The 14,020-nt window shown below is 30.9% G+C and overlaps 1 protein-coding gene and 1 long non-coding RNA gene across 8 annotated transcripts; one reads left to right on the forward strand and one right to left on the reverse strand.

Annotated features, from left to right (window-relative positions):
- Positions 1–598: 598 nt before the first annotated feature.
- LOC117209220 (androgen-induced gene 1 protein-like) lies at positions 599–14,018 on the reverse strand. Of its 6 annotated transcripts, none has more exons than XM_033450961.1 (5): positions 13,926–14,018; positions 9,293–9,457; positions 2,003–2,140; positions 1,685–1,902; positions 599–1,466 (listed from the first exon to the last, which is right to left on the reverse strand). In XM_033450961.1, exons 2-5 carry the CDS (start codon positions 9,443–9,445, stop codon positions 1,268–1,270), a joined length of 708 nt encoding a protein of 235 aa, XP_033306852.1. In that variant the 5' UTR covers positions 9,446–9,457; positions 13,926–14,018; the 3' UTR covers positions 599–1,267. The 6 variants fall into 6 exon arrangements, with proteins under 6 accessions (XP_033306852.1, XP_033306853.1, XP_033306850.1 ...); XM_033450962.1 differs by lacking the exon at positions 13,926–14,018 and adding an exon at positions 13,799–13,919; XM_033450959.1 differs by lacking the exons at positions 9,293–9,457; positions 13,926–14,018 and adding exons at positions 4,152–4,352; positions 7,876–7,896.
- Positions 2,552–4,117, forward strand: LOC117209221. 2 transcript variants are annotated; one of them, XR_004487879.1, is made up of 3 exons: positions 2,552–2,731; positions 3,784–3,956; positions 4,039–4,117. It is a non-coding gene; the product is annotated as an uncharacterized LOC117209221 (long non-coding RNA). The 2 variants fall into 2 exon arrangements; XR_004487878.1 differs by lacking the exon at positions 2,552–2,731 and having other exon boundaries at positions 2,967–3,956.
- Positions 14,019–14,020: the final 2 nt, after the last annotated feature.

The raw sequence follows: 14,020 nt of genomic DNA on the forward strand, positions 1-14,020 counted from the left end.
GATAACTGATATTTTCCGTATATAGTTTAACAACTTCCCGGTATGCGAGTCCAATTTACTCACGATAAGAGAGATAAAGTCAATCACGTTAATGTGATATTTTGATTTTGTAGTAATAAATATTGAAAATTCATGAAGATCTTTCAAAATTATACATCTTTTTTTCTTTTTTTTTTTTTAATGCACTTATTATTTAAAAGATAACTAAAATCCGTTAACAGACTCTGTACTCCTGATCGACTATGTCATATTTCTTTGTACATTATATAAATGACGAAATGCTAAATTAGATCTCTAAAGTTAGTCTAATCTGTTATAAATGCAAAAACGGCATTTCTCATCTCCACTCGATACGTTTTCGACACGAGAATCATCGATGGCATCAAATCTTGGTGAACACGAGTACACGTGCTAATAATTTCTTTGCTTGATCAGTCCAGCAAAAGCATATTCCTCTTGCTCGATTCGCCTCACTTCATTATGCTTTCAAATCCGGTCCGATACATTCTGCTACGTACTTTTTTCCTATACTCGGTACAAACACAGCCGGATTTTAGTATTTGATAAGACGGTATTTGCAAACATGTCTGTTGATATACCTTCAAAACGCGGAACAATGCATTCATTCCACACACGTGTTCACAGTTCACCATTTCTCTATGACGCATTTTCTTCCTTTCTTTCTAAATTTTATTTCATTTCTTAGTTGTCAGAGTAACAAATATCGAACGTATAAAAATGTACTAGCTGTTGCATCGTGTGTACGTATGTGTCTTGTCCGTGTTTTTCTCTTTTTTACTTTCCATTTGTTTGCATTTTTTAATTTACATCACCATGAATATCAGGCATCAGAGTGTGTGCAGTGAACTTAGTTATTACAATTAGTCTTCCCTTTTCTTTGTTGCATATGTCACAAACCACACGAGAGAAAAAAGTCACATCTACATGCTCCAGTCACGCAACCCTCTTCAAGTGAACAAATTGTTAACGACCGCGTTCTCCTCGTGCTTTCTGCTTTTGGGTAAAAATTAACGCGCTCTGTCCTTGCATGCACATATTACCATGTTTTTGTTTAAGAGTTTCCGAAAGAAAATTTATCCATTGGATACGCGTGCATGCCGTAATGTAGGATAAATGGAGCAGGAGGATGATAGGAGGAGGGAGAGGTGGAGGAGATAGAAAAGTGGTTTTTAATTTTTATTTACCACCACCTTAGAGGAGGCTAATGTATGACCGAAGTCAGCGCAGCTAATCACCATGGGCGAGGCTATTTGCTCTTGGCATAAGATTTTTTACTTTTAGTATATTCGTTACCCCAAAGGAAGTTGTCCACTGCTTCGCCGATCAAATACAAGGATAAGGTGATTAAAAGCATTACAAAGAAGAATACAACTCGTAACGGCAGCGGCAACACATCTAGTACTGGGTACACCCAGATACCGCTCTTATAGAAAATTATATGCACCCTGAAAATAGTAATAATTTACGTAATTAACTTAATAATAAATCTTTTACTTTATATTATACTTTACGTTACTATATATTAAGTCTACTTTATATTTACTTATAATTTTAAAATCCTAATCGAAATTTTAATCAAAGTTTAAAAGCAAAATATGACAGTTGACCAAAGGGATAATATTCTTTTATAATTTTTATATTTTTTTTTATACTGTCAACGTACCAAATTAAATATACAATCATAAAGGCTAATAAACACAAAAGGCCAAATGATTTCCTTGGATATTTTCTCGGGGCTATCATCATTTCTATTAGCGTGGAAACCATGATCATTGTGTGCATCAAATGATTGAGCCACCATGGAAAGTAAGGATCCAGCGCCTTTGGAAGCACCAATTCGCGATCCACAAACATTAAAGTCCAGAATATTATTCCAACGAACTATAATCCGAGAAAATCATACGAAAATGTATGAAACTTTAATTTTTAACTTTTTACTAAAAGTAAAAATTTTGTAGTTTTTGTCTTTTTCTTGATTTACCATGGCGATCGGAAAACCGAGGATCGCATGTACATGATCCTTTAATTTACGTATGAATGGTGGCTTCTTAGGACTAACTGCATTTGTGCCGAACCAATCATTCAGAATACATATGAAGAAAAATATCGCTTGAATGATCTGAAACAATGAATGATTACACACTTAATTTCTACTGTTTAGATTAATAATTAGAAAAACTTGAATATATGGTATTGTACTTTTCTGTAAAAATTATTCAAAACATTTTTTACCGGTTTACATTTGTTGCGATTTATGTAACTAATAAGTAAAAGTTTAAAAGATATTGATAATTAGTTTAAAAGATAATTTTGTACAGAAAATAGATTTCTTCAGTGAAACTTGAGACGTAATGTCGAAATTGCAGTACAAGGATATAATGCCGCATCTCCTTTGTAATTAAACAAACATCATGTCTTCAATAATAATAAGAAGAATAATGCAAAAAGCGACTAAAAGATCTCAATAATTAACATAACTGCAATAAATTTGATAAAAAAACAAATAAAATTTGCATACATACATAAATATATTACATAAATTATGTCATTTCATTATTCTATTTAACGTAGAATTGTAAAAAAGGAGACCTATAACCTAGAATTTGTAATTTGTCAATTACACATATGTATTTAGTATAAAGTGAAAATTTTCCGCTGTTTTTATTCTCTAATTATTTTATTATAAACGTATTCGCATATCATGTCTAATGTAAGTACTCTAAAATGAATAATGTAGCAACACATTATTTATGTAAATTTAAACATTTAGAGACAGAACCAAAAAGATAGAATCTAACCAAACACTTGCCGTTTTTCATTATGATTATTGTACTGTACTTTGGATATTCTTTGTATTTCTACATGTATGTGTGTCTATTATGTAAATGTATTTTATGGAATTTTTAATTTTTCATGAACTGATAAACATCCGCATTAACAATATGAACGGTGATGAATATTTAAACCTACATTATATATGAATAAAAAATTATATATATATACGTAGTTGTATGTAACATCGTAACATATAAAATGTTTAATAAAAGTTTTACTGTAATGAATTATACCGAGAAGTATTGACAGCAATTAAATACTAATAAAACAATTGTCTTGTATGGATACTTCAAATCATGCAATGATAATCACTTGGCTGCATATAAATAACATGACATGACACGTGCTGTAATTCGGAGATAATATGGAGTGGTACTCGAACAATTGAGTTTTGTTGTTATCCGAGCTTCATAATTTGTAATATCAACGTGAAATGATCATATGAAATCGTTCAGTGGTAGCAAAAGATTATGAAAAATTTATTTTCCCAGCTTAGGCATTAGTTCAATAAATATATAAATATCATGATGTATATATGGAGTATTGTGATGTCCCTATAGTCCGTCCAACGAGATGAAGCAATAAATGTAAACAATAGTTTATTGCTATTGCCAATATTGCAGTCACAACAGTAAAACTTTCTTTACTTACACTGCCTCGTTGGAGATATTATTATACTATGATATTATTATTCACGACTACTCTTTTTGTTATCTAAACAATTAAAATATTTGATTTGTAAATCACTTTGATGTATAAATTAATTTTTTATTACAATTTTGAGAAATCAGTAAGTATAATTAAATATTTATTCAATCTCCAAAAAGATCACTGTATTTTACTGTAATTTCGACTGTTTTCATTTTTGCGAATGCGATATGCATACAATACAATATCGTATTCTTACGTCTTCTTTTGTGTTTTCAGTATTGCATAATAATGAAAATGTGAAATAAGATTAAAATCATCACGCAATTTCAGTTTACTTGATGTAAACGAATCTTACAAGTATTTATGTAGAACATGCCTGGAAAATAGTATACCCATAATTGTTTTCTAATAATTAACAATTATTTTAAGTCAATTGACATTCCATAATTGTAAGTACCATTTTGATCAGTGATGTTTATTACATCATCAGTTTTATTTAATAAATAATTATTAGGCTAGTATTTTTAATAGGATCGTAAGTGGTTATGTAAGGTGGATTAGGAAAATAATCTAATTACATGTGAAAAAGAGACCATTGAGACCAAGAGACCAAAAAAGAGTTCATTGATTATCACGATACTAACCGCGTCCCAGAAAGTGAGGAACTTGAATTTCCCGCCATAGCTGTTGTGCATTTTGAGAAGATTCGGAGGGACAATAGTGTACATGTAATCATAATACACGGAGAACGCGAATTGCACGCAGGAGATCATGTGAAATCCAATTAGTAGGCCTTCCTGCATCTCGTAGTTATTTCACATACAGTTTTTTCGTGATCTGAAACGCTTTGATAGATTTCCATGATGGCGATCGTATTCGACCAATCACACAGAAATAAATTGATAAAAGAATTATTCATCTTTTCTGTGTGCATTCACTCTTTCAACAAACGTTTCTTATGTCGTGCAAAATGGGTGCATTATTGGATTCTCTATTTTTATAATAGAAGCCTTTTTTTTAAGTTACAACTTATAACAATCGCAACTTTATCTATTCTGTATTAATAACGTTTGTTCTAAATTTATGAAATAGTTTATGAAAATTGAAAGAAATGGATAAAGATGTACAAAAAAAGATATCGTTTCTTTCCTTTTGTATAACATATTAACTAAATTACATATTACATATTACGTTAACAAGAAATTTATTTCTTTAGTAATTACATTTTCTTGTTGTATGTATACTGTATATAGTATATATGTAATGTACTTATATAGCCGATTAAAGAAAGATATATAAGGAACTATAATATTGTGTTCAACTATGAATTACATAAGACAGTTTACTCTCGAATTACGTAAATAGCACGTAATAAAGTGGTATTGTAATGGTATATAACATTTCAAACAATTATTTACTTTGTCTTGCTAACTTTATCTACTATATTATATATAGTATTGTGTATTAGATTCCAGGTAACGGATTGAGCATAACATTGAAATTTAAATTATTAAAAATAAAGCAGATTGCTCTACAATAACACGTGCTTTTTGCAATTGATTTCATTACAGTAAAAAATAATCGTGGGAATAAAAATAGCGTTTCTATATAAAAAGAAATTTATAATATTTTTAATCTTAAAAAACAATGTACTGTAAATAATACGCTTGTTGAAATCACTGACATTTACTTTGTGATTCTAAGATCATCCAGCTACACAATTCACAAAAACAAAACAAAAAACTAACGATGCAAAATAAACGATGCACAGACTGTTGATGATAGCAAAGAAAAGGATAAATGTAGCTATCTATATAATTGCACAAAAATAGATAAAATATTAACCTCACTTAATAAAACGGAAATAACTAAGAAGTTGAAGTTATTGCAAAGTAAACATTCTGTATTACTTAAATATTTTCTAATTATCTTTCTTTTTTAATAGCAAAAATTAGAAACTTCGGCTTTCTCAAACCGCACTCAATAGTATCGACCGCGTCGACGGTCTGCAACGTACTGACTGACGGATAGATGAAAATACAGTATGAGGATTGTGAGAAAGAGAGAAATAGCCAGTTCACCATGTGCGTATGGTTTCATCTGGAGAGAATTAGATACTACGGTGCACAGGTTAAAATTCACAGGTTAAAAGTAAATAAAACTTGCATATAAAATGGATACGCAAAATGATCAGAAACATAAAAAAGAACCTGTATACACATATATAAGGCAAGAAAGAAATTGACGACATTGTATGCGACCGTATAGATAGATACGTGTTGTTTCTATTACTAACAGAATTAACACATTATCTAAATGTGTACGAGTAGCACGTCTACAGTCATTATTTTATTTTTCTCAATCAAAATGCGCATTGATTTCGAAAGCCAAATACATATAGAGTACATAATATAGTACGAAAATAGGACATAAAAAAAGGAACGGGGCGTGTACGAAATAGAGAAGCGCCATTAGAAGACAGAGATAAAAAGTGCTGCTGTTCTTGTTGCTCTTTCTCTGCGCGAATAGAATGCGCACGAGCTTTTGCTGACAAAAATCGTTTCCCGACCTGTTCTGAAGAATATCATGTTTCTTTCTTTTAAGTTTAATGCCCGATGAAGATTAGTTATTTTAATCTGTGGATCTATACTGAAAAATATAATTTAAGATAAATATAGATTTCGTAATTATTTAGGGAAATTTTATAATTATCATTGTGATACACGAGAAACTTCTTTCGACTTTTAAAGTGTTTTCTGATTGAAAGTTCGATATCACTTTATTGAGACGTGTTACGTATTTATATAGGAATAAGTAAAGGATTGGATCCCAAGACTGGAGAAAGATGATTACCATAACACGTTACGTGATTTTTCACTTCCTACTACCATTCACGATTTTATACTGCATCTATGCTCGAGTGATACGCTGATTTCTATTATGTACACGCTAAATTTAAACAGACTTTTGTATAGTGGTGGTTCCAGATTTTATTTTTATTAAAAAGGAGAAAGTATTATGAATTTAAATAATATCATATTTCGAGTAAATCATATGTATATTTTTTTAGAAATAGCATTTCATAACTCATTAATCAAGTTGAGATACGTATATTTGTTGACCTTGTTAAAAGATAAAATACGAATACTTCGTTTTATCGATTGTATGTAATCAATAGTATAAGTAGAAATTTTGCGTTCTAAATTGAATACTTTATACGGGTAGACAACCATTGCGATTGTGTTGTATAATAATATGTACCTTCATTTTGGTAATTTTTACAAGATATTGTTACACAATTTTGTAAAAGAATTAACATTAGCTATTCTCTGACTGTAGATATATTTTATTTATGGAATATTCGTTATGTATCGCAACCTTGTTTGATTAATGAAACCATGTTTTTAAAACAATAGATATTATGAGAAGTTTGTTATTCAAACAAACATCAAGGAAGCATGTTATTTTACACTTGCTATATGTACCATTCATTGTATATACGATATAAAGTACAGATTCTGAAACTGGTAGAGTTAGGTTCCCAATACAAGAACAGCAATATCGGCAAGAACAGCATATATTTTTTGTATCGTAAACAATTTTAGATTTCAAATAATGAGATTCTCATGTCTCGTTTGTGCTGTAAACGCGGTGTAGGTAACCTGTGTAATATTAGAGAGGAGAAATTCTCGGGTAAAATGATGTTTTGACGAAGTACCTCTATCCTATTAGCGCTTTGTGACGATTACTGAGTAGTTCCCTTGACCGTCGCAAGAGACATCGTTGTTAAAAGGAAGTTGTTAAAAAGTGTAATACAGATTTTACTGATGGTATTATAGCAAAAAATCAGAGAAACTTGGATTTTCGGTAATTGTATATAAAGGGATACATTTCATTGATTTTAATGAAATTTAAATATGTATCAGGGTGAAGATTTTATATATAATATGTAACCGCCGCTCAGTCATAGTTTTCGAGATATTGGTGAAAAACTGTTGCTATTAGACATTGAATTTTGTCTGTACGTGCACATCAATGGCACATACACATCACGGCGCGACAGCCAGCAAACGATCTATAACGGGTGAATTCGTCGAAAATGTGTTTAGTTTTTTAGTTTCACAATATATTTAAATTTGATCAAAATCGCTGAGTTCTATCCTTCTATGCACAGTTACCAGATTTTTTACTTTGACGCAATCTACAGGTTGTCAGAGAACTATCAGGAAATAGTCACAAGTCGCCTGAGGGGTGTTCGAACACCTTTATACTATACTATGACTGGAAGTGCTCCTATCATGGGACTTTCAGAATCTATATATACGATTGTGCTTTATATGTACGCTATACTAAGCTATATACACTTACGTAACGGTGTCAGAGGCATGCATAGGTTATGACGTATTGGCAATAGCGAATAGAGGCAACCAGCCCCTGTGCTATAAGGCCGATTTCACACGATGATACGTGTATGAAATGTGGATGTGCTATAGTATATCTAACGAGGCGAGACAGTCGACTTTCGAATGTCACTAGTCGGCAGCCAATAGTTGCAACCGCAGTAATCAAATTTAGTTCACATTCATTGTCCCGTCACGTTGGATAGACTACACTATTTGGCGGTACTGATTTCGTGCATCTTGAGAAACTTGATCGCTGGCGATACTTTCACTCAAGAATAAACGATACTGTATATTTTATTCCTGGAAATATATCTCATGCGTATATTGCGGTACGTATTTTGCGGTACACGTATCGTCGCGTGAAACCGGCTTAACGCTCTTAATATGGGGAAGAAGATTCAGATTCACACACACACACACAATGAGCCGCTGCAACGCGCATGTGTACAGAAACACGAGGTAGACGCGGAGAGCAAATCGTGCTTGAGTATTGGCATCGAGACGTTGTACGAAGTAGGAAAGCGAGAGTAAAGGAAATGTGAAAAAGGCTATTAAATAATGACTGTGCGTAACTAGTATAAGATTAAGAATTTTGGAGTATAAACGTAACGTCAAGGTTTCATATTTAGTTTTAGTATAAAGTCATTTATTGACGTTCCATCATGTTGTAAAATGTGGAACGCAATATTACTGTATTTATTTAGCTGACACAAGTGCGTCGATGTAAATTTATTAGCGTTTGACTAAACGTTTATATAAACCTATAAATACATCGTTCAGAGTGAATGATATTTAGATGAAACTGTAGGAAAACTAACTACCCTCCGGTCTCGATGATTTTTAGATATGTTGTAGAAATCGATATTTTGAATTTTTCTTATACATAGAAAAAGTGGATTTGCTTAGTTTCCGAGATATTCGTCAAGAACTACCGGTACTACAGTGAATTTTGCCTACAGTTGTATGTCAGTGTATACGTTAATATTGCTTGCCGGTTGCTGGCCGCTTATTTTCTGTTTATAAATGAGTGTTGGGCTAGCTTAACGATTTCGTGCACAACGTGTATTTGAATTTCGGAATTGACCAAAATATAATCTTAAATATCTTAAAAATACATCTATATGCTTAACAACCTTGGTATTTAATTAAGAAGTATGTCATATTATCTAAGTTAGCAATTGTTTTATATTCTTTGCTGCCAATATTTTTCATAACATAACATTTTTTGGAATTTATATTAATTATATCTGTCGACACTTGTTACATATCGTGAACCATAAGATATGATGAACAATAGAAAACAAAATATAATGACGAATAAAAGAATTATAAATGTTTTGAACGAAATACGATTTTATTAATATTAAAAATATGCAACTTACCAGGTTCCATACAGTCAAGAACTTAAGTTGTCCTGGATTGAAGTCACCACGTGGGGGTTTAAGCAGAGGTATCGTAATCAAAAACCCTCTGTATGTCGTAAACGTGTACATCAGACACGATGAAATATGGTGTAGCTGATTTATTGTGTACATTTTCCTAAAATCCTGATAAAAAGATAAAATTTTGCGTTAGGGGTTTACATTATAGACTTTTTTATACATTATGGTAGTTCTTGATACGTAAAATCCAAAAATGTAAGTCATTAGGAGTCTAGCGGTTCAAAAATTACATAGGGAGAAAAATTTTGAATCGGAATCTTCTACTTGCCAAGCGGGTATTTTACCGATTGAGCTATCCAGAAAAGTACGTGTCCGGTTGAGAATTAAACTATTGCAAGTTGCTGTCGAGAGTATTTCTTCAGCGTTTGAGAGTAACTGTTTCAGAGGGATGAGGTAGCTTACTCTCGAATAGACCATGATCGAAGAGCTACTGGCACAATTCGAAACAATTTCATATTTTAAAAGTAGTATATCACGACAATTCATAACATGAGAAACCAGGTAAGTGAAGTGTAATCAAGTATGTAATAGAACGAAATATACAAATATTATCAGAATATCAAAATTACAAGTGACACAAGAACCCAGAAAAAGAAAAAATACAAAAAAGAAGAAGTAGCAGCGATCCGATAAAAAAATGAACTTCAAATTGGGTCTATTTTGGGATTTCGAAATTTTTAATTCCAGCTCTCGCAATAAACATCACAAGATCGTCACACATGAAGGCATCGGTGGTTAATTGTAAATAAAAGGAACTGGTTCAATTATACACTGAACTTTTGTTGCGTTCATTTGCACAAAATTGCAAAACATCTTGGTATCATCTTCAATTCGAAAATCCCTTCTAAATAATGAACATTACAGATAGTAAGCTTTTGGTGAGTTTTTCTAGTAAGCTCGAGGGTATTAATTTTCCAACTTGCTTTCAGATAGACAGACAATTTAAGAGTACTCTCGAGAACAACTATCGGGAGAAATTCCCAAATCGACACGTACCCTAATATTGTTTCTTTTTTATAGAAATGATTTTTCCGTGAAATTTGCTACAACTGACGCATAATCCTTACCTGATACCTATGACATACAGGTTAGGTTCAACTAACGACTGACAGATGGGATGCGACCTTGTATTATCGGCTAAGTTTATACGAAAAAATCTTTTTTATTTTTATTTTATTATTTTCTTACTGTAAGATTCTTGTGTCTTCACGAAAGTATTATATTAACCAGAATAGCATTATATTGTGATAAATAATTTTTATTTAAATAGCAAACAATAAAAATGGAAACGATAATAGACAAAATTCAATAATTTTAAATGGTATCGACATATACGTAATTCGGATTACGTAACATTAAATAATACATTATTTATCAATATATAAGAAATAAACACAGTGCTTCATATTTAATAAAAATAGCTTCAGTAATTATACCAACAGTAAGCTGAAGAATAAATACTTAATGTGTTGCTTCTTTTAAAGAAACTCAACTTTGTTAAACATTATTTAGATTTTTAAAAGATTTTCTAATATTAAAATCTAAATTCTATACCGAATAAATAAAATATTAAAGAGAAATGTCATTTCTTTTACAATTTTCAATTTTACAATTCCATTAAGCTTTATATCTAATCTAAATTGGAAGAAACAACTTCATGAATACATCATGGAGATCCTAATCGACGAATAGGTCACGATATTATTTTTTACAAGGAATTAATATTTAAACGTCAATGCGGAGCTGAATTATATATTTCTTAGTATACGACTGGATATATCGTTATAAAAGAAAAATGTTTATTACATAAGAATTCGATATTGATAACGATCATATAACTACTCTTGTAAAATTCCGCAGCTGAAGAGACTTGAGCAGCATAGATATTATGTATTGCACCACAGATGACGATGCAAGATACGTTTCAATTACATGGTAATTATGCATACTCTAGTACCATACTCTTCTCTACTGCTAAGTTTTATTTCCAGTATGCATTTCTTAAAAAGATTGATTTAAGACAGACTTGTTCTATCCATTGTGAACTATATCCAGTGCTCCATATTATTATAAATAGTTTAGTATTGTATACTGCACATATGCATTTTGTGCACTTTTGCATCTTAAATGCATCTTAGAAAAAAAATTGCAAACAATAAGTATGTCAAATATCATAGTAATGGAAGCAAGAACACATTTACATATAATAACCATTCCTATATCAATAAATATATTAATGAATATATATAATATAACAAATAGATATAATAACTATTAAATATTTTTTTCGAATGTTCATTTTTTAACTTTTACGAAATCTTATTAAATAGGTATATAATAAAATATTATATAAGCTTGTTCGGCGAGATGGCACTTATTTCTCTATCAACTTCCAGATAAATGACTGGAATCCGAGTTCAACTGGGTTCAAAATATCGACTCCTCTGGTATTATAGTCCAGAAAATTGTCAGTTTCCGATCCTTCGTAATAACAGTAATTAAATTGACAAAGTGAAGAGCCATCAAGATGAACGTGAATGCACTATATACTACCAAAAAGATATTTCTCTTATACATACAAATAATGTATTGTATTTATTGTACTTTATTACCTCTTGTCTTTCGTCTGCGAGAGGCTTCCGGTTTGTATAATATTCCTTACGAAATTCATATAGCTGCTTTCCTTACGTTTATTATATTTTACAAATTCATAACATATTCATCATTAAGGATGTGGTAGAAGTATAATTATAAGACATAATATAAGTGAAATCTTCAAGTAAAGTATGGTAAATTTAGCTATCATAGTGATGAAAAACAAAATATATAAATAATGAATAATTAGCGAAATAATTTTGTGTATGGAAGATAAGGTATTGCATCTTTAAATAATTTCTTTCATAGGAAAATGAAACGTTACAGAATTAATGTGAAAATAACAAACATCGTAGTCATAAATAACGCGATTATTTGATTCGAAAAATGAACGAGATGAAAAATGAGATCTTCTGGAATGACCAGAAAAACAGGTTTGCAGAGAATGTTTTCGTGCGAGGATCAATTTCAGTGAAACATTTACGCTGGAACACTATTCTTCTTTCTTCGCGAAATATTTAAATTATTTCGTACTTCATTTTCCGTACAAATTGTTAAATACAATGATGATTTAATAATTCGAGATCATTCTAGAGAATAAACACTCCTAATACTAAGTGTATGCTAAATTGTGCAAATTGTGCCAGAAGTTGCACAACCACTTTTTTTGTTGCTAGTATTAGCTGATAATTATACAATGGTTTTCAAAGAACGAGTTTTTCTATTCCTATATCGACGAAATGGAAAATTTCAGAAATTTAATTACTTGCCCACAAATTACATTCTGTATTTGTATGGTTCTACGTGCATATAGCACCATAGATTTACAGAAAAGTTTATTTTATTAGAAAGAAGAATTGCACTTACGAAATTCACAGTCTAGAGTATTGTAAACTCATTTAAAAAAAAGAAGTGAGTTTAGTTTCTAATGAAACCGATCAATTTTTCGATCATTCTTGAAACTGATTAAGTCTATTGTGAATGTGAGTTACGTTTTTTAGAATGAGAATGCAGTTACCCCTTTAAATAAACTGCTTCGATCTGTTTTTCAGAGGATCCGATTTCTCTTATCCCATTAAAATATAAGTGAAGTAAAATTGTACGCAAAAAATTCTCTATCTTTTAAAAAATACACTCCTCGATCATCTGAGAAAGTAATTATTTCCAATATTATTAGCCGCATCAGCGCGGTGCCCAGCTTCAGTATAATATCCTCAACGATATTAATTTAACAACTGTTATATTAAACAAGTTCTTTCGCGCTTATTTTATTGCATTCCGCTTAACCCTCCATTTAATATTTCTTAAAATCGATAATTTTTATTTTAAATAATTTCTCAGTTCATTCTCATTTCAAATATATTATATATTTCTAATCACCCTTAATTCACTCAATAACAATCTAAAATCAACAACTTTTACTTAAAAAGGTTTCTCGTTTCATTTGTATTTCAATCATATTATAAATCATATCATTCGTCTTCTATTTCCTCTAATTCATTTCTTACGTTAGAATAGTATTCCCCTTCATTTCTGCATTCCTATTTAAACAATTGACACTTCGTGGCCCTAGTTCTCAACTGTTCCTCTTAACTTTATTTCTTAGAAACATATAATTAATCAATCCACATATGTCTAATTGATATAAAGATACAAATACATGATAACATGACGAAAATTCTACCTAGAAAGCAACAAATATTTAGTTCTTTTAAGTCCTACTTCCACGCAATAATATCAAATTCCTTATAGATTTTAAACTCAGTTTCTTCGGTTTACGAACTAATGGAGATAGGACAGTTGAGAACTAGAGCAACGACTTATCTTACTTTTAATTATTTTTAAACCTACCTTGACGGATGACTGAAGAACGTTAGAAGATCTAATTCTATTTAATTTTTGAAATTATGCCGAATGATGAAATTGAAAATTTAGGAGAAGTAGGTTTGTTGATATGTAGATTGATCGAGATACGTACAATGAGATACGGTACAACCAACTGAATCACAGGCCAGTCTTGTGAATTCACGAAGCACGCACATCAATTTCGACGGAAAGTCAGTCACGGACTGA

Source organism: Bombus bifarius, unplaced genomic scaffold (assembly GCF_011952205.1).
Source record: "Bombus bifarius isolate JDL3187 unplaced genomic scaffold, Bbif_JDL3187 scf7180000008166, whole genome shotgun sequence".
Taxonomy (NCBI): Eukaryota; Metazoa; Arthropoda; class Insecta; order Hymenoptera; family Apidae; genus Bombus; species Bombus bifarius.

Bases quoted from the DNA above. Each gene is read 5' to 3' on its own strand.
- LOC117209220 (XM_033450959.1), bottom strand. From the start codon at position 4,310: ATGCAGGAAGGCCTACTAATTGGATTTCACATGATCTCCTGCGTGCAA. The intron at 2,141-4,151 runs GTTAGTATCGTG...TCATTGTTTCAG, and splicing joins TCCTCACTTTCTGGGACGCG to ATCATTCAAGCGATATTTTT. The intron at 1,903-2,002 runs GTAAATCAAGAA...CTCGGATTATAG, and splicing joins TCGGTTTTCCGATCGCCATG to TTCGTTGGAATAATATTCTG.